Genomic DNA, 19,189 nt, shown 5'->3' with positions numbered 1-19,189 from the left:
TTACAAAAGGAAAATAAAATGGCAATGGCATTAATGGGACATGTCATATACATGAGCTAGGTGAAAAAAAAGTGGTAAGATATGTACATGAATAACAAAAAAAACAGAAGGAAATAAAAATGATGTTACCTAGTCTATGTCCCTCACTGTAAGCACACTACCTTGACGGACTTTTGATCTCTTGAAAAAGCTGGTTGACTGCCGTAGCCTGTATGCCCAGCTTTTTAATTTGCGACTCCAGGATTTCTTGCTAATAGGACTTTTGAGACTAGGACAAGTAAAGCTTAGGCCAAAATATCCACCTCCTGTCTGCAGATGAATGGCTCCATGGCTTGACACAGCAGCATGATAAGCCTCTGGATCTCCTGGAAGTGAAGCATCTGTGGACATCTCCTGATGGAGACAAAATAGGAAAATAAAAGGTAAGTTAGGTGAGGTGCAGCAGATATTATAACATTAGTTTTCTGTATGAACTTTTTGGTAAAGAAAGATAAGTGCTATAGGGATTGGGAGGTGGCGTACTTGGTAAAGTACACATGTGACCAAGCACAAAGATCTGGGTTATTGTTCCTTGCACTCCACCTGCAGGGGGTCTGCTTCATAAGTGGTGAAGCAGGTCTGTAGGTGCCTATCTTTCTCATCCTCTATCTCCCTGTTCTCTCTCAATGTCTCTCTGTCCTATCTAGAAAAATAAAAAAAAAAGGAAAGAAAGAAAGAAATGGCTGTTGGGAGCATGAGATTCATAGTGCTGGCACCATACCCCACCTAATAGCCCTGGTGGCAATAGAAGAAAAAAAAAAAGAATGTTACACTGGTAATACATCAAACTAAACCTGACGTATTCCATTAATAGGTTAATTGTTACTGAAAGTAACAGAGATCCAAAAGGCATATAGATTGGAAAGGAAAAAAAAATAAAACTATCACTATTTGCTGATGTCATGGTAATATACCTAGAGAACCCCAAAGACTTCACCAAAAAACTTCTAGAAATAATCAATAAATTCAACAAAGTATTAGGGTACAAAATTAATACACAAAATCTGTGACATTTCTCTATAAAAGAAGGCATAATAGGAAATGGACATAAAATAATTAATCATTGGGGTGAATCTTATGAAGGAGGCCAAAGGACTCTTACAGGGAAAACTATAGGACAATGTTAATGAAAAATAGAGACTGTCACACAAATAAAACAACATGCCTTGTTTCTAGATGGGAATAATAAATATTATTAAGGGTGGTGGTAGATAGCATAATGGTTATACAAAGAGACTCTCATCCTGAGGCTTCAAAGTCCCAGGTTCAATCCCCCACACCACCATAAGCCAGAGCTGAGCAGTGCTCTGGTAATAAATAAATAAATAAATAAATAAATAAATAAATAAATATTATTAAAATAGCCATTCTACCAAAAGCGATCTATATTTTCCATGCTAACCATATAAAGATCCCAATAGCATTTTTCAAGGAAACTACAACTTTTTCAAAAATTCATTTGGAGCTACAAAAACAAACAAAAATGAGTAGCTATAATTATTCTGACAAAAAAGAGGAAAAATCGAAGTATGCGCTCCAACTTCAGATTATATTACAAAGCAATAGTAATTAAAACAGCATGGTACTAGACTAAAAACGGACACTTGCTCAATGGAGCAGAATCAAAAGCTCAGAAATGAGCCTACACAGATATAGCCACCTAATATATGACAAAGAGGACAAAAACCACTCAATGGGGTAAAGAAGGTCCCATCAACAAATGGTACTGGGAAAATTGGATAGCCACATGTAGAGAAGTGAAACTAGAGCACCAACCTAATACTATATACCACAATCAAATCAAAATGAATCAAAGAACTGGATATTAGACCAGAAACTCTAAAGTTTATAGAAGAAAACCTTGGTGAAAAATTGCCTCCTCTTTATATCAAAGATGTATTTGAAGGCTCAACCCCATGGGAATGGGAAATGAATATAATAAATAAATGGGTTACATGAAACTAAAAACCTTCCACACATCAACAGCAAGCTACATAAGGCTAAGAAGGTAAACAAGTAAACAGGAAAATGTATTTACAATCCAACAAATGACTGATATCAAACATCTATAAAGAACTGGTACAGATCTACTGACACAAAGAAAATAAACATAACCCAGTAAAACATGGGCCAAAGACTAAACAGTTCTCTAAAGAAGTGATACACAAGATCCACAGACATATGGAAGAATGTTCCATTAGAGATGATGCAAATTAAAACTGCACTGAGATTCCATCTCAATTTTTTTTTTTTTTTTACCAGAACGCTAATCAGCTCTTGGCTTATGGTGCAGGAGACTGAACCTGGGACTTTGGAGCCTCAGGCATAACTATTATGCTATTTCCCCCACCCCCATGTCACACTTTTGAGAATAGCCTACATGAGCAAAACAGGAAATGGCAGGTTGTGTAGAAAAAGGAACTCTGCTACATTGCTAGTTGGAATGCAAACTGGTGCAAGCCCCTTTGAAAGACTGTTTGGACAGTCCCTAAATAAAAATGGAATGAACTTATGATTTAGCAATCTCACTCTTATGCAAAGGACACTCCAATACTAATTTGAAGGGACATAAGCATTCCTATGCTCACTGCAGCATTATACACAATAGCCAAAGATTGGAAGCAGCCTAAATGCCCATGGACAGATGACTGGCTAAAGAAATTATGGGATATATACTTCATGGAACACCACTGTGCAGTCAGAAAAGATGATTTTGTGTCTTTGGGACAAAATAGATGGAATTGAAGGTTAGTGAAATAAGTAGAGATAAAAGAAATCACTAGGTGATTTCACTCATATGTGAAATATAGAGAAATAATACACATGTGAACTTGCAAAACAGAACAAAACAAAACAGAAGCAAGCTAACTGTTCTAAAACTTGGGAGATGGGAGAGTGGGGACACAGAACTATGGTGGTCCGTGCAGTGTGGAACCATTCCCCTATAATATTTTTTTATTTATAAAAAGGAAACACTGACAAAATCATAGAATAAGAGGGGCACAACTCCACACACAATTACCACCACCAAAACTCCATATCTAAAATAGGCCTACTAACTATCTACAAAATGGAGACCCCCCTACCCTGACTCTTCATCTGCAATATTCCAGCCTTTAGGTTCATGATTAGTCAACAATTTGTTTGGCTTTATATGTTATCTTTCTTTTCAGCCACCAGATTCCAGATGCTAGCATGATGCCAACCAGACTTCCCTGGACAGACAACCCCACCAATATGTCCTAGAGCTCTGATTCCCCAGAATCCTGCCCACTAGGGAAAGAGAGGCAGGCTGGGAGTATGGATCAACCTGTCAATGCCCATGTTCAGCGGGGAAGCAATTACAGAAGCCAGACCTTCCACCTTCTGCATCCCACAATGACCTTGGGTCCATACTCCAAGAGGGCTAAAGAATAGAAAAGCGATCAAGGGAGGGGCAGGATATGGAGTTCTCCCATAATATTTTAATTTTGTAAACCATCATTAAATAACTAGTAAAATGTTATACTAATAAGAATAAAATAATGTTACACACACAAAGAGAATACTTCTACTTGTAATAAGTGAAAGGAGAATAGCAAATGGTGCTGCTTTATTAACTGGATATCCATATATAAAAGAATGATGCTGGGGGGGGGGAGACAGCTCAGCTTGTTACAGCACCAATTTGTATGCCTAAGATCCTAAAGGTCACAGGTTCAAACCTGGACACCATATCATGCCAGAGCTGTGTAGTGCTCTCATCCTCTCTCTTTCTCCCTCTTCCCTCATTCTCACCTATCAATAATATATATATTTATTATATATATATATGGTAGAGAAAGGAGAGAGTTAAAAGTATTTCCTTTCACTAAGCTTCCTTCAATGTGGTGGGGACCAGGCAGCAAATTATCCAAGAAAGCTATTTTGCTAGTCCAAAAATAATTGTTTAAAAAAAGTGAATCTGTACTCTTAATTGCCATATACACATATAACTTAAAATTGTACTACCATTGTACTTAGTCAGTCAAATGTGAAGTAAAGTAAAACCTTCTTGGGTAAGCCAAGAAGAACAAAAACAACAAACTAGTCACCCAGACAATTTAATCAAATATATTACTCATGGTAGCATTTCAGGGGAGAAGAAAAATAGATCAAGGACATCAGAAACAACAGCAGGTATGTATAATTTCAATGTAATTAAAATTATTACTCTTAGATACATCTCAGGGGGGAAGAATTTAAGGACATCAGCAATGGCAGCAGGTACACATGATTCAGCTTAAAAATTGATAACTTGGATCAAAATAATTCATTTGATCTTGTCACTAAGGTCTCCCTTAAGTAACAGTTAAATGACAAAGAACTACATTTCACTTTTATGGGATTAATAATCTTATGTAATCAATGAATAGCCCATATCATATAAATGCTGTTTATAGATTTTAATTCTTCAGCCTATAAACACAACTAATTAGGATGTGTATAGAAAATTAAAAAAAGAGGAAAGGGAAAATATAATAAGTTCTCACCCTTTATAGCAATGAATCAGTAGGTATTACCTAAAATTACTAAATAAAAACAGATGAATAAGTATCTTTTTTATAAGCTATAAATAGTAATGGCCACAAAAATTAAAACGGTGCCATAATAAAACAGTGTTTGGAGAGTAAGAGTAGTGTTGGGAGGGTGTTAGTACAACAATTTTCTATCCTGAACTGATTTTGTATTTATACATTAACTGCATAATTTAAAATAACCAGTTCATGAAAAATTTAATATTTAAATTATATCTACTCAATGAAATATTATGTTGTTGCTCTAAAAACTCAAGTAGAACTATGTAACTATATGGATACTCTCCACATGAAGGGAGAAATGCAGAATTTATGTATATAAAGAAGTACATGTCTATAAATACATAATATGTATATATTTGTAAATATACTATATATGCTGCAAAATGAGAAAATCAAATTATAGATCAATATGTATATAGCATAATCTTACTTTCAGAAATAAAATGTCATATGTATACAAGTATATTTGTGTAGGCTTAAGAAAATAAGAGCACCACCAATAGTGGACTGTGACCAGAAACTTCAGGTGTGGAATGACAAGCTTCATCACTCAGGTTAGACCTTTCCTTTCATAGTATTCTCTAATTCCATCCCAGGTGTTCCACTCCCCAGTAAAGTCCCCAAACCTAGATATAGTCCAGGTCCCCTGAGATGGAGCATAGGTTCACCTGTGCCCATAAACTAGGGGAAAAATATATACCTGAAAGCAGAAGTACACAAGAGCATGCAGGGAATACCCCCCCCAATACTTCATCTGCACTATTCCAGTCTTTAGGTCCATGATTGCTCAACAATTTGTTTGGCTTTGTATGTTAACTCTCTTTTCAGCCACCAGGTTCCGGATGCCAGCAAGATGCTGACCAGACTTCCCTGGACAGACGACCCCATCAATGTGTACTGGAGCTCCACTTCCTCAGAGCCCCACCCTACTAGGGAAAGAGAGAGGCAGACTGGGAGTATGGATCGACCAGTCAATGCCCATGTTCAGTGGGGAAGCAATTACAGAAGCTAGACCTTCCACCCTCTACAACCCACAATGACCCTGGATCCATACTCCCAGAGAGATAGAGAATGGGAAGGCTATCAGGAGAGGGGATGGGATATGGAGATCGGGTTATGGGAATTGTGCAGAATTGTAACCCTCTTATTCTATGGTTTTGTTAATGTCTCCTTTCTTAAATAAAAAAAAAGAAAAAAAAAGAAAATAAGAGCACCACCAATAGTGGATAGGAATGAGATAGTGTGATCACTTTGAAAAGCTAGAAAAGACAAATTAAATTCCTACATGATACAACTTTTGAACATACTATGAGGTTTTGTGTGAATTTTCTTTTTTTAAATTTTTTATTACTTTATTTATTAGATAGTCAAAAATCAAAAGGGAGGGGAAGATAGAAAGGAAGAGAGGAAGAGAGAGACAGAGAGACACCTGCGGCCCTGCTTTACCACTTGTGAAGATTTCCCCCTGCAGGTGGGGACTGGGGGCTTGAACCTGGGTCCTTGTGCACTGTAATGTGTACATTCAACCAGGTGCACCACCACCAGGCCCTTACTTTTATTTTCTTTCATTTGTTTTTCAAGTAAGTTAAACCCAAGGTTAAATTAAAACCATGAATTAGAAAAGGAAACTTAGCAGCCATTCTTAATTCTTTTCACCCATTATAAGTTAGTCAAGTTAGTCCAGTCTGTCATGAATACAAATATAGACATGCCCGGCAATTCCCTAGTGAATTCACTAGAGGGCTCTCTTACCAAAGAAAATTCTGTTGTCTCTACTGAGATGTTCTGAGGCCCTACATGGTCTTCATACACTCTTGTGGCTTCAGAGTATTATGACACATACAATTTCATTTCAAAATAGACTCTTAGAAAGAACAACATTTTTTTTTTTAAAAAAAAGGTAAATAAAAGATAAGGAATTGGTTAGAAAGAAGAATACTTACATGCAAACATAATTCACTGGGTACAGAAGTTATCATATTCAGGTCTCTTTTGAAGACTGATACATTAGCAGGCTGACTTACAGCCACACCGGACAGAATCTGAGAGCCTGTCTGTTGAAAATTAGGGGACTGTGCAGGACTATCTTGAATTCCACAATGACTGACAGCTAAGACGTCTGGCACCGGAAAGGAGAGGGTCTCTTCAGTAGAAGAAGAAAATGGAGAGTCTATGCTTTGGATATCCTTGTGACTCTCAGGAAAGATGCTAGATACACTATGTTCTTGATAGAGCAAGTTTCTTAATTTTTCATCCAGAGTTTTAATTCTGTTGTCTGTGAACTCCACTTTTGGAGGTCTTTCTCCATCTGATTCTAGGATAGTACTGGGTAGAAGAGTAGTTGATTCAAGGCATGGGGTCTTAATGGAAGTGACTGTCTTAGGAGAACTTACTTCATTGTCCACTGTGGTTTCTCCTTCTTGGGAAATAAACTCTGCATCCATAGTTGTATGCTTCACTGATAAGGACTGAGGCTTTTGATCAGACATAAATGCCACAGTTGTAATAGAGTTACTAGCAATTTGTGTTGACTCTCCAGGAGAAGCCATAGGTATATCAGCCTGACTGGCAGTTTGATGACATGGATACATAGGTAGGAATATGCCTGCTTGGTTGCTGAGTCCCTCACATTCAACTGGAACAACATGAATTGAAGTAGCAGTATAACTGGAACTACAAGCAGCTGATGACATTATCTGCCTGTCATCTTCCATTTGATAAAGTAGAGCTGGCTGCTTAGTTTCTTTACCAGCATAATCAGAAATCTTACCATCAACTACATCCTTTTGTTCCGATTTAGAGGTGAAAACTGTTTGTTGGCATGGAGCATTTTCTAGATTGAGCAGTGGATCCTGTGCTATTTCTTTATTACTTGTTTTTCTTGCACCTGAAATAATAACAAAGAATGGCTAAGAAGATATTAATAAGTGCATGCAAGGACTAATACCCAAGCACAAAAGGACCTGGAGCAAGAGGCAAACATGAACCTTTGTGAAAGTACTTTAGTAATTAAGACTCAAAAATACACATAAGTCAACCTTCCAAGGTAAAAAGACCAGCCAGCCAACCAACCAACCAACCAACCAACCAACCAACCAACCAACCAACCAACCAACGAAACAAACAAAGAAACCACTTCTCCCTATAAATATTAAATTCAAAATGGCTTCAGTTATACCCTCAAATTCTCATCAAAATGCTTATGAGGAACAGCTCTCCAGGAAGGGTTTATGCCTTCCCATGCTCATGGTACAAGACTCAATTCTGGTAACACCTGGAAAGTGTCATAGCACCAAGTGAAGCTCTGGCACTAAGGTTTTCCCCTCTCACTCTGTTTCTCTATATAAATGAAAAGGTTAACCAGAAATGGAGAAATCATGCATGTGGGAGGTCTCTACTTTGCAAAAGAAAGAAAGAAAGAGAGGGAGGGAGGGAAAGAGAAGGAAGAAAGGATGGAAAGAAAGAAGAAGGAAGTGAAAAGCTTATGAGAATTTTCATAAGAATGAAATACTCATGAGAATTACATCCCCATCCTCCACCTCTAGATAAGGCTGGCAGAGATTGAAAGCTTACTAGAAAGTGGATGTAGTCCAGGAACCAGAGTCATAGATTGCTGATGAGGAGGAGGAGACTGAGACTCACGGCTTCTTATTGTTTGATTGATACAGAATCGCCACCGACCAACTGGTGATGACTGAGTAACAGATTCATCTATAGAATGAATTAGAAAAATTAATACATTAAGCAAGTATCAAAATGTTTATCTCATTAAGTAAAGAAACCAAGTTAGTGTGTAAGAGATATGTCAGCAGGTAGAGTGCACGCCTTACCATGCATGGGGCCCTGCAGTCACTTCCTAGAACCACATGAGAGCACCTCAGGCAGCATCAAGAGAGATCTATGAATGGTATAGTGATGCTTTAGTGTTTTTCTTTCTCTCTCTCTTTCTAATGATATAGAATTATAATAAAAAAGAAACCAGATCAAAATACCATTTTACCTAATGACTTATGAAAAAACTAAGATGGTGAGGGTAGATAACATAATGTCTATGCAAAGAGACTCTCTGGCCTTTGTCCCAGATTCAATCCTTTGCACTACCACAAACCAGAGCTCTGGTAACAAAATACTTTAATAGAAAGATTCTAGTGGGCCCCTGCACCCCCAACCCTGCAGGGAGAAAACTTTACAAGTGTTGAAGCAGGGCTGCAGGTGTCTCTCTGTATATCTCCTTCTCTATTTCTTCTTCCCCTCTCAACTTCTTTCTGTCTCTTAGAAACAGAAAAAAAAAGACTTTTGGGGGTTGGGCAGTGAAAAATCTGGTTGAACACACATGTTACAATGTGCAAAAATCAAAGTTCAAGACCCCAGACCCCACCTGCAGGGGAGAAGCTTCACAAGCTATGAAATAGTACTGCAGGTGTCTCTCTATCTCTCTCTTTCGTCTCGGTTTCTGTCTCTATTAAAATAAGTAAATAGGGCCCACTTTCCCGTATGCCTCTCCCAATCCATATCAAATAATATTGCATCCGCCGATCACAACCTAACCAATGCAACGATTGCCACCTCAACATGCTTCACCTCTGACTGTGTCCAGAGACTTCATGTGTGGAATGACAACACTTCAGCTTCATTACTCGGGTGAGACCTTTCCTTTTATAGTACACTCTAATTTCATCTCAGGTGGTTCACTTTCTAACAAAGTCCCAAAACCTAGATATACACCAGTTTCTGTGAGAGAGAGCTTATGTTCACACGTATCCATAAACTACTGCAAAATATATACATGAAAGCAGAAGTACACTAGAGTTTGCAGTGAGTACCCCCTTAACACTTCCCCTCCACTATTCCAACCTGTGGATCCATGATTGCTCAACAATTTGTTTGGCTTTGTATGTTAACTCTCTTTTCAGCCACCAGGTGCCAGATGCCATCAGGATGCCGGCCAGGCTTCCCTGGACTGAAGACCCCACCAATATGTCCTGGAGCTCCGCTTCCCCAGAGACCCACCCTACTAGGGAAAGAGAGAGGCAGACTGGGAGTATGGACCGACCAGTCAACGCCCATGTTCAGCGGGGAAGCAATTACAGAAGCCAGACCTTCTACCTTCTGCAACCCACAATGACCCTGGGTCCATGCTCCCAGAGGGATAGAGAATGGGAAAGCTATCAGGGGAAGGGGTGGGATATGGAGATTGGGTGGTGCGAATTGTGTGGAGTTGTACCCCTCCTACCCTATGGTTTTGTTAATTAATCCTTTCTTAAATAAAAAAAGAATATATTCTTAAATAAAAAATAAGTAAATAGGGGGGAGATAGTATAGCATAATGGTTATACCAACAGACCCTCATGCCTGAGGCTCCAAAGTCCCAGGTTCAATCTCTCACAATACCATAAGCCAGAGCTGAACAGTGCTCTGGTGTCTCTCATTATATTTATCTCTCTCTATCTCTCAAAAATAAAATATTAAAAATAAATATAAAAAGTAAAATTTCAGATTTCACTGAAAAAAGCATTAATAGCAATTAAAAGATACTTTGGGGGGAGTGGGAAGGCCTTTTTTTTTTTTTATTAAAACCTACATCTCCTGTATCCTGGTAATAGTGATATTTAAACTCATATGAGTATTAAAAGTTGTAAATATACACACATACCTAAAGTTAATTTATTATACGGTAACTTAAAAATAAAGTATAATAAACACCTATGACTTTATTGTTAACTTTGTAAATGTACTCAATTGAGTAATTCTTATAAAACCTTCAACCTACATTGTCAGTCAGAAATTTGCTCAGGCTCCTATTTTTTCTTTATTTTTTATTGGGAGGTAATGGTTTACAGAATAGTTGTTGGCACATGGATATAATTTCTTTTCCTTTCTTTTTTTTGTGCGGGGTTATCATTACTGGGGCTCGGTGCTGTGGGACTACGGATTTACTGTTCCTGGTGGTTATTTATGCCCTTTTATTGGATAAGACAAAGAAAAATTGAAAGGGGGAGAGGGAGATAGAGAAAGAAAGAGAAAGACAGACACCTGCAGACCGATTTCACCACTTATGAAGTGACCCTCCTGCAGGTGGGGCACCGGGGGCTCAAACTGGGATCCTTGAGCTGGTCCTTGTACTTCATACATATGCTCTTAACCTGGTGTGCCACCACCCGGTCCCCCATGAGTATAATTTCTCGTTTCACTAAGATAGTTGTCTACAAAACACTCTCAGCCTCATATTAGGTCCATCATTGTATACCAGCACCTGAAAGTCCCCCTCCTCCCCCTCTCCTAGTGCTCCTCCCCCAGAGTCCTTTGCTTTCCCACAGATTAGTAAAAATAAATTTTCCAGGATTTTAGATTACTAGAAAAAAATTTTAAATCAGCCTAAGTTTTACTTTATGTTTCTTCTATCTGTTTTTGTTTCTAAAGTTCTGTACATAATGCACACACACACACACACACAGACAAAAACTCCAAATGGATCAAAGGTCTGGATGATACACCAGAAACCATAAAATATTTAGAGAAAAACATTGGCAGAACTCTTTTTTGATTTATGTTTTACAGGCATATAAAATGACTCAAATTCATTTGCAAGGATAACAAAAGTAGACTTCTGTTAACAAGAAAAGGAGGACAACCTTGAAATATTAATGTAGTCAAATCCTAACAAAGTCAAATGAAATTCCAGGGTAACAATATTTAACTCCATGACTCCCATGCCACAACTTAGCCATGCATGGTACCAGGGGAGCTCTTCACAAATAGTGGGGCAGTGTAATGATAACTCATCTCAACAATAATAACTGCACAATAAAACAAGGGCAACAAAAGGGAATAAATAAATAAATATTTAAAAATTAAACCTTTTAAAAAAGTAGTAGAAATAAAAGATGAATGAATGATACTAAACTGTTTTACCAACAGTTGTGTACTGTTTAACTATTCCCACAGGTTAGGAAAAATACATTTTCCAGGATTTTAGATTACTAGAAAAAAATAATAAAAATTTCATAAGAGAGGGAGAAAGGGAGAGAGGGAGAGGGGGAGAGGGGGAGAGGGAGAGAGGGAGAGAGGGAGAGAGGGAGAGAGGGAGAGAGGGAGAGAGGGAGCGAGAGAGAGAGACCAAAGCACTACTATGGCATATGAAATGCCAGGGATCTAGCCTGGGACCTCACTCAAGGAAGCCCTGAACTCATCCTTTTGAGCCATTTCCGTAGTCACGAGGCAAACTTAGAGCATAAAGATTTTAGTTAAGCAGTTTTACCCATTTCATTCCAGGTTTAAAAAAATCGTTAGTTAAGTAAATCTATTAAGGATCACCAGTAATCTGACTGCTTTTCCGATGACATATCATGTGGCAATATAGAAATAAATCAGTCAGATAAATAACCAACACTTGGGGGAAAAATGAACATTTTTTTCATTTAATAGTACTGGGCTATAAAGTCCTCTCAAAGTCTGGAAAACCTACATTCATTAACATTTTTTCAGTTCTCCTTACTGACTAACAACTTTCCCAATGAAGGTGTATAAATTGAAGCTTACAAATGTTTTGATTCAAAAAGTGAGGTGGCTCAATGATAGGATGTCTGCCTTGTTTGCGTAATTTCCTAGGTTGATCCTTAGCATCATATAAGAGCAGTAGATAAAAAGTTTTCACTGTGTTAGAAAAAGAAAAAGTGGATAATTTTATTAAATATACTTACTGCTCGTCTGCGTAGATGCACAATATATTTGACCTTGTTCAGAAGATCCTGTCTGAATTAAAAATGAATAGATAAATAAAGAAGTTCTTCATACATATGCAAAGAGACCTGTTTGCTAAATTATTATTCTTACTTGGTTACTGCTGGATTCAACAGAAATAGAGTCAATTCCAATGGGTCTTTCTGCAGTAGAATGGATATGAAGGATTTCCTGGGCTTGACCTACAATAGTCTTCAATTCTTCTACAAATTTTTCTTTCTCACTTTCCAGGACAAAGTTATCTTCAACCTGCCCAAGAGTAAAAATAAAACTATTCAAGGCAATCAGTTTAGTTTCTTTAGAATTATAATATTCCATTAATAGTGATTATCTTTGAAATTAAAATTTAAATATTTAAATCTAAATGCCAAAACAGAAGTAGTGAAAATCAGCAATAAAATGCCACATAATACCAGTACATTAGTCTATTTTGATATCACTAATATTTGATAGACTAGTATCATCTATCGGAGAAGCCAGAATTGAAAAAAAAAAAGGCATTCTAGAAACTTACTGTAAGACATAACTGAAGTGTAGTTTATGTTTAAAACTGGGCTGGGAGAAGGAACAAGATAGCTGAATAGAGAGGTTTTGTGTTTACCACCTCCAAGTATCAATAACAAAGCTACAAGAATGCAAGGAAAATTCAGCATAGAAATAGATTTTCCACAGCAAAGGGAAAATATTTTTTCAATATTCAAGAAGTAGAGGGGAGCAGTTGGTGGTGCACTCGATTAAGCACACATATCACCATGTGCAAAGATCAGGGCTCAAGTCCCCACTCTCCACCTGCAAGGGGGACGCTTCATGAATGGTGAAACAGTGTGCAGGTGTCTCTCTGTCTCTTTCCCTCTCTATATCCCCATTCCCTCTCAATTTCTCTTTTTTAAATTTTTATTTATTTATTTTTGGTTAGAGACAGAGAGATATTGAGAGGGGTGGGGGAGACAGAGAGGGAAAGACACAGAGAGACACTTAAAGACCTGCTTCAGTACTTGAGAAACTTTCCCCCTGAAGGTAGGGACCAGGGTCTTGATCCTGGGTCCTTGCACCCTAATGTGTGCCCTTAGCCACCACTTGGCCCACTAAATTTCTCTGTCCTGTCAAATAAAAATAAAATCAAAAGCAAAAAATATGGAAAAATGGCTACCAGAAGCAGAGGATTCTTAGTGCTGGCACTGAGCCCCAGCAATAACCCTGATGGAAACAAAAACAAAAACAAAGAGATATACACTCTCCCAAGCATAAAAAACAAAGTTCCTCTACAAAAGAAAAAAAACTTTAGTATGAAGTGAACTACGAAGTTTGAAACATTAATCTAGCAAGCAGGGGTCAGGCAATACCAAATGCCACTTCTCTTTCCCTTCCCTTTCCTCACAGCTCCCCCACAATCCATGCCTTTCCCTTCTTCCCCAGAGCCCTTTGCTTTGGTGCAATAAACCAAACACAGACAATGTTTTACTTTATATACTCTTCCTTTTCTCTCCTTCTTTTCTTTCTTTTTTAAAAAGAAACATTATTATTTATTTTTTTAAACTAAAAATATTTATTTGTTCCCTTTTGTTGCCCTTGTTGTTTTATTGTTGTAGTTATAATTGATGTCGTTGTTGTTGGATAGGACAGAGAAATGGTGAGAGGAGGGGAAGATAGGAGGAAAGAAAGAAATGGAGAGAAGAGGGAAGACAGAGAAGGGGAAAGAAAGACAGACACCTGCAGACCTGCTTCACCGCCTGTGAAGCGACTCCCCTGCAAGTGGGGTGCCGGGGGCTCTAACAGGGATCCTTACGCAGGTCCTTGCACTTCGCGCCACATGCGCTTAACCTGCTGCTACCCCCCATCCCCGAAACATTATTATTTTTATTTTTCCCTTTTGTTGTCCTTGTTTATCATCGTTGTTGTTGGTATTGCTGTTGTTGTTGTTGGATATGACAGAAAGAAATGGAGAGAGGAGGGGAAGACAGAAAGGAGGAAAGAAAGACACCTGCAGACCTGCTTCATCGCCTGTGAAGTGAACCCCCTGCAGGTGGGGACCGGGGGCTCTAACATGGATCCTGATGCCAGTCCATGAGCTTTCTGCCATGTGTGCTTATTCCGCTGCACCACCTCCTGGCTCCCTTTTTTCTTTCTTTTCTCTCTCTCTCTCTCTCTCTCTCTCTCTCTCTCTCTCTTTTTCTCCCTTCCTTTCTTCCTGGCTCCCTCTTTTCATTCTTTCCTTCTTTCTTTTTCCCTTCCCTTCCCTCCCCTCCCCTCCCCTCCCCTTTCCTTTGCCACCAGAGTAATCACTAGGGCTTGGTACCAGCACAACAGATCCACTTCTCCCAAAAACCTTATTTCGTTTTTTTCCCTTTCTGTTTTTATTAGAAAGAACAGGAAGAAATTGAGAAAGGAGGGTGAGATAGGGAGGGAGGGAGGGCAAGCCTGCAACACTGCTTCACTGTTTGTGAAGCTTCCCTCCCTGCAGGTAGAGAGTAGGGGTTTGAATCGTGGCCATTAGGCACGGTAACATATGTGCTCAACAGAGTGCATCACTGTCCCATTGCATCCTTGTTTCTTAAGTTTCTGGGGCACCAGGAGGTGGTACAGTGCCCATGCAAGGATCCAGGTTCTAGCCCCCAACTCCCCACTTACAGTTGGGGGACACTTCACACACAGTGAAGCAGGTCTGCAGGTGTCTCTCTCTTTCTCTCCCTCTCTATCTCCTCTTCCTCTCTCAATTTCTCTATGTTCTATCCAATAAAATGGGAAAAAATGGCCACCAGGAGCAGTGAATTCGTAGTATAGGCATTGAGCTACAGTGATAATCCTGGATGCAAAAAAAAAAAAGTTTCACCTATAAGTAAGGTCACCTGCTATTCAAGCTTCGCTCTCTGATTTATTTCACTTAGCATGACTCCTTCAAGCTCCATCCAACATGGAACAAAGCAGATGACTTCAACATTTTAACAGCTGAGTAAAATTCCAGAATAAAAATGAATTGCTAATCCATACCATGTGCAAAAGGTATTTTAAAGACTTGATTATAAAATATAAATAAAGTAAACAGAAAGAAATATAGACAATACTCTTCATAATAATTCCTCAGTAGTATCTCTAGAAATTTGATTCTAAACTCAGGGAAAACTAAAGTACAAGTAAAGAAATGGGGCTACATCAAATTAGAAATCTACTGCAAGTAAACTTATCACTGAAATTTCACATAAAGAGAGACAAAGAGAGAGAGAGAGATGTATTGGCAAGCGTGGAGAAAAATAACTCCTTGTACAATGTTGGTGGGAATGCAAATAGTCATCTGGGAGGAAAAGGGAGGGAGGACAGAACAAAAAATAAAGGAAGGTAAACAGGCATAGCCTCTATAGAAGAGCATGGAAGTTTCTCAAGATAGATCTAATATATTATCTAGAAATCCCAATCGTGAGTAACTAAGAGCTGGAAATATTATAAAAACACTTACTTGGCAAGAGAATGAATAAAGAAGATGTGGAGTATATGAAATGGAATACTATTTGGTTATAAAAGACAAAAATTGTTATTTACAGAAACATGAATGAAACTAGAAGGAATTATGCTAAGTAAAATAAGTCAGAGGAGAAAAGACAGATACTAGATGATTTTACTCATATGTGGGATATAAAGAAATGAAACAAAGAAACAAGAAAATTAAATTATTAGACTCTGACTATAAAACTGAGCATACTGGAGGGGAGATGAGATGAAAACAATGGGTTGAGAGGTTCTAATGAATTATGTGGAGGGTTATTGGTATTTTGGTGGCAGATATAGTATGTTAACATATATATATATATATATTTTTTCCTCCAGGGTTGTTGCTGGGCTCCGTGCCTACACCGCTCCTGGAGGCCTTTTTTTCCCCCTTTTGTTGTCCTTGTTGTAGCCTTGTTGTGGTTATTATTATTGCCATTGTTGATGTTGTTCATTGTTGGATAGGACAGAGAGAAATGGAGAGAGGAGGGGAAGACAGAGAGGGGGAGAGAAAGACAGACACCTGCAGACCTGCTTCACCGCCCGACCCCCGTTAACATATATTTTAAGAAGTTTGAACCTGTACTTCTAAAACATATGTACATGTAAACAAAAGTTACCTCATTTAAAAAAAAACTTGGTTTAGTGACTTACCATATAATCTACAATATCTTCTGGTGCATCACCATCAACATCAAACTTAAATGTAACCATCTTATTGTTGTGTGTCTCCAGCTGACACTCCACCATGTTGTCTCCAGAAGTTGATACCTGTACATAAATATTTTGCCAGTGGTAAGAATTGGTTTTAGTCTTCTTTGCAATGGATGCAGGGAATGTCTAGATGAGCTCACATGATATGTGGAATATATGGTTTAAATTGTTCAGAATCTGAAAAGATTCTGCTTTTCCCTTGTTGAAATATTACCCAAAGAGTCATTCTATAATGAATCTCAGACTACAGTTACCTATGGGAAAAAAAACAAATGTAATTCTGTGGAAAAGAAACTGGAACATATTTTGCTTTTACCAGAAAGTAATGAAATGATCTAAATGTTGTCATTCATTTCTAAAAATTTCATAATGACACAAATTGACCCTTCAAGCAAAAGAAAACACAACTAAAGAAAAGGCAAACTCCATCCTCGAAGGGAGGATGGACAACATACTCTATGCTACACCTGAGGAAGATGGGTCGATATTGGGGCAGCTTAGAATGTTCCTACTCATGACCAAAGAATGTGAGCTCAGATCTACAGGGATGCAGAGGTCACATAGACCCCTAAGCTGAATATGGACCCCAGATCAGATCACATCAAATCGATGGGGTTTACAGTCAACAATATTTATACCCTTTCCCCATATTAGGGAGCTACTCTATTCCCTGATCCAGATTTCTGGTCCTTTTTCCAACCATGACATCATCTCACCAGATAATAGCTTGGATCCACCTGCATATCAGATTTCAGGCTCAGGGGAAAAAAGAAAAAGAAAAAAAACTAGTATAGCCACAGGCCCTTTGTAATATAACTAAAACATACCTACTAGCTATGTACAAAATGGAGGACCCCCCAAATCTTCATCTGCACTACTCCAGCCTTTAGGTCCATGATTAGTCAACAATTTGTTTGGCTTTTTATGTTAACTATCTTTTCAACCACCAGGTTCCAGATGCTAGCATGATGCCAACCAGACTTCCCTAGACAGACAACCCCACCAATGTGTCCTGGAGCTCTGCTTCCCTAGAGCCCTTCCCCACTAGGGAAAGAGAGAGACAGGCTGGGAGTATGGATCGACCTGTCAATGCCTATGTTCAGTGGGGAAGCAATTACAGAAGCCAGACCTTCCACCTTCTGCATCCCACGATGACCTTGCGTCCATACTCCCAGAGGGTTAAAGAATAGGAAAGCTATCAGAGGAGGGGATGGGATACAGAGTTCTGGTGGTGATAACTGTGTGGAGTTGTACCCTTCTTATCCTACGGTTTAGTCTAATGTTTCCTTTTTATAAATAAAAAAAAATTTTAAAAAGGCAAACAGCAAAATTTTCTGGACAAAAATATAGTAACGTATGTTTTGACACGTCATTATTTCTTTGCTAATTCTAGTTCTAGAATCCTACCATAGTAATCAGGAACACATATAAAGATTTATGTCCAAAGATATTTACTATAGACAAATGGAGATGAATAGACAGACATAGAAAATTAGAAAAAGGACAGAAAGGCAGAAAGAAAGAAAATAATCAAATAATTATAGCATTATACATGAGACTATATAATGTATCCATTTAAATATATGTAATTAAAATCACTTAGTAGGAAGTATGAGTATGATTAAGCAGGTAGAAAATTCAACAAAAGAGCACACCAAATCTCATCAAGCAAGAACTTCTGGAAAAAATGTTTAGCCAAAGTTTGAATAAATATGTATGAGTAGATAGTGGGCACAGAAAGGAAGAGAGAATTTTCCAGTGTTGAAACCACAGTTCTTGTAATCTGCTGTTGCTATCTTGGTGAACACAGTACCAGGGCTCTTAATCCCTGCCCTCAGAAAATACCTCAAGGGAGACAGGACATTGAAATTCTCAAAATGTCCCACTGATGTGTAGAGAAGTTATCAAGGAAGTGGAACATATAGAGTCAATATATTGTATCTTCCCCTACCAAGGGAGAATTGCAGAATTGGAGCAGACACAGGTGGCAGCAGGCTAGTAAAGTCTGCCTTGCTGAATTAACTACAAAGTGGAAAATGGCTCTTACCTGGCTGGTTCACAGATATCTGGGTGCCAGCTAAAAGATTCCTCTAAGATGCTATATATCTTAGCAGAGCTAGGAGTCACAATGGATACACCTCCCCACCATGCCCATTACATATAAACTAAAGGGATGTCCAGAAATATAGATAGTGCCACCTGCTGGCTCAACAATAGAAATGATGGAACATTATCACCACATCAAAAGTAATAGCAGACATAAAGAAACAAAGGACACAGAAGAATTCTACAGAAGGACTTATCAGTGAAAGAATTCATAAAATTCATTGTGAAGGCAATTCAAGAATCTTAACATACTGAGACATCTTGAAGAACTTAAAGATAACTCACTAAGGAAACAGAAAACATGAAAGAAAATTTTCTAGACAGTTACGGGATGTGAAGGATACTTTGAATGTATTTCAGGATCATTGGAAAGCCTGGGAAGTAGACTTAACTATGCAGGAAATAATACTATGATTAGAGGACAAAATGAACATATCCTATGAATTCAGAATTAATGGAGAAAAAAGATTTAGAAAAAATGAAGCAACTACTTAAGAAATATTAGACTCCATTAACATTAGACAAGTGAATGGCAGTTATTGGAATTCACA

General features: G+C 38.2%; 1 protein-coding gene across 2 annotated transcripts in view; it reads right to left on the bottom strand.

Annotated features, from left to right (window-relative positions):
• The window catches only part of WNK3 (WNK lysine deficient protein kinase 3), a 171,804-nt gene that overhangs the window by 58,713 nt on the left and 93,902 nt on the right, over positions 1 to 19,189 (bottom strand). Inside the window, exons 12-17 of one of the 2 annotated variants that reach the window (XM_060183423.1) lie at positions 16,473 to 16,589; positions 12,432 to 12,587; positions 12,299 to 12,350; positions 8,172 to 8,309; positions 6,542 to 7,485; positions 303 to 393 (exon numbers count right to left, since the gene is read on the bottom strand). In XM_060183423.1, coding sequence (XP_060039406.1) covers positions 303 to 393; positions 6,542 to 7,485; positions 8,172 to 8,309; positions 12,299 to 12,350; positions 12,432 to 12,587; positions 16,473 to 16,589 — 1,498 coding nt within the window. The remainder of the gene's footprint in view (positions 1 to 302; positions 394 to 6,541; positions 7,486 to 8,171; positions 8,310 to 12,298; positions 12,351 to 12,431; positions 12,588 to 16,472; positions 16,590 to 19,189) is intronic. The other variant, XM_060183424.1, reaches the window with a different exon arrangement.

This window comes from Erinaceus europaeus, chromosome X (genome assembly GCF_950295315.1).
Source record: "Erinaceus europaeus chromosome X, mEriEur2.1, whole genome shotgun sequence".
NCBI lineage: Eukaryota > Metazoa > Chordata > Mammalia > Eulipotyphla > Erinaceidae > Erinaceus > Erinaceus europaeus.
Note: the sequence above shows the minus strand (reverse complement) of the source record. Positions and strands in the feature narration are given on the sequence as shown.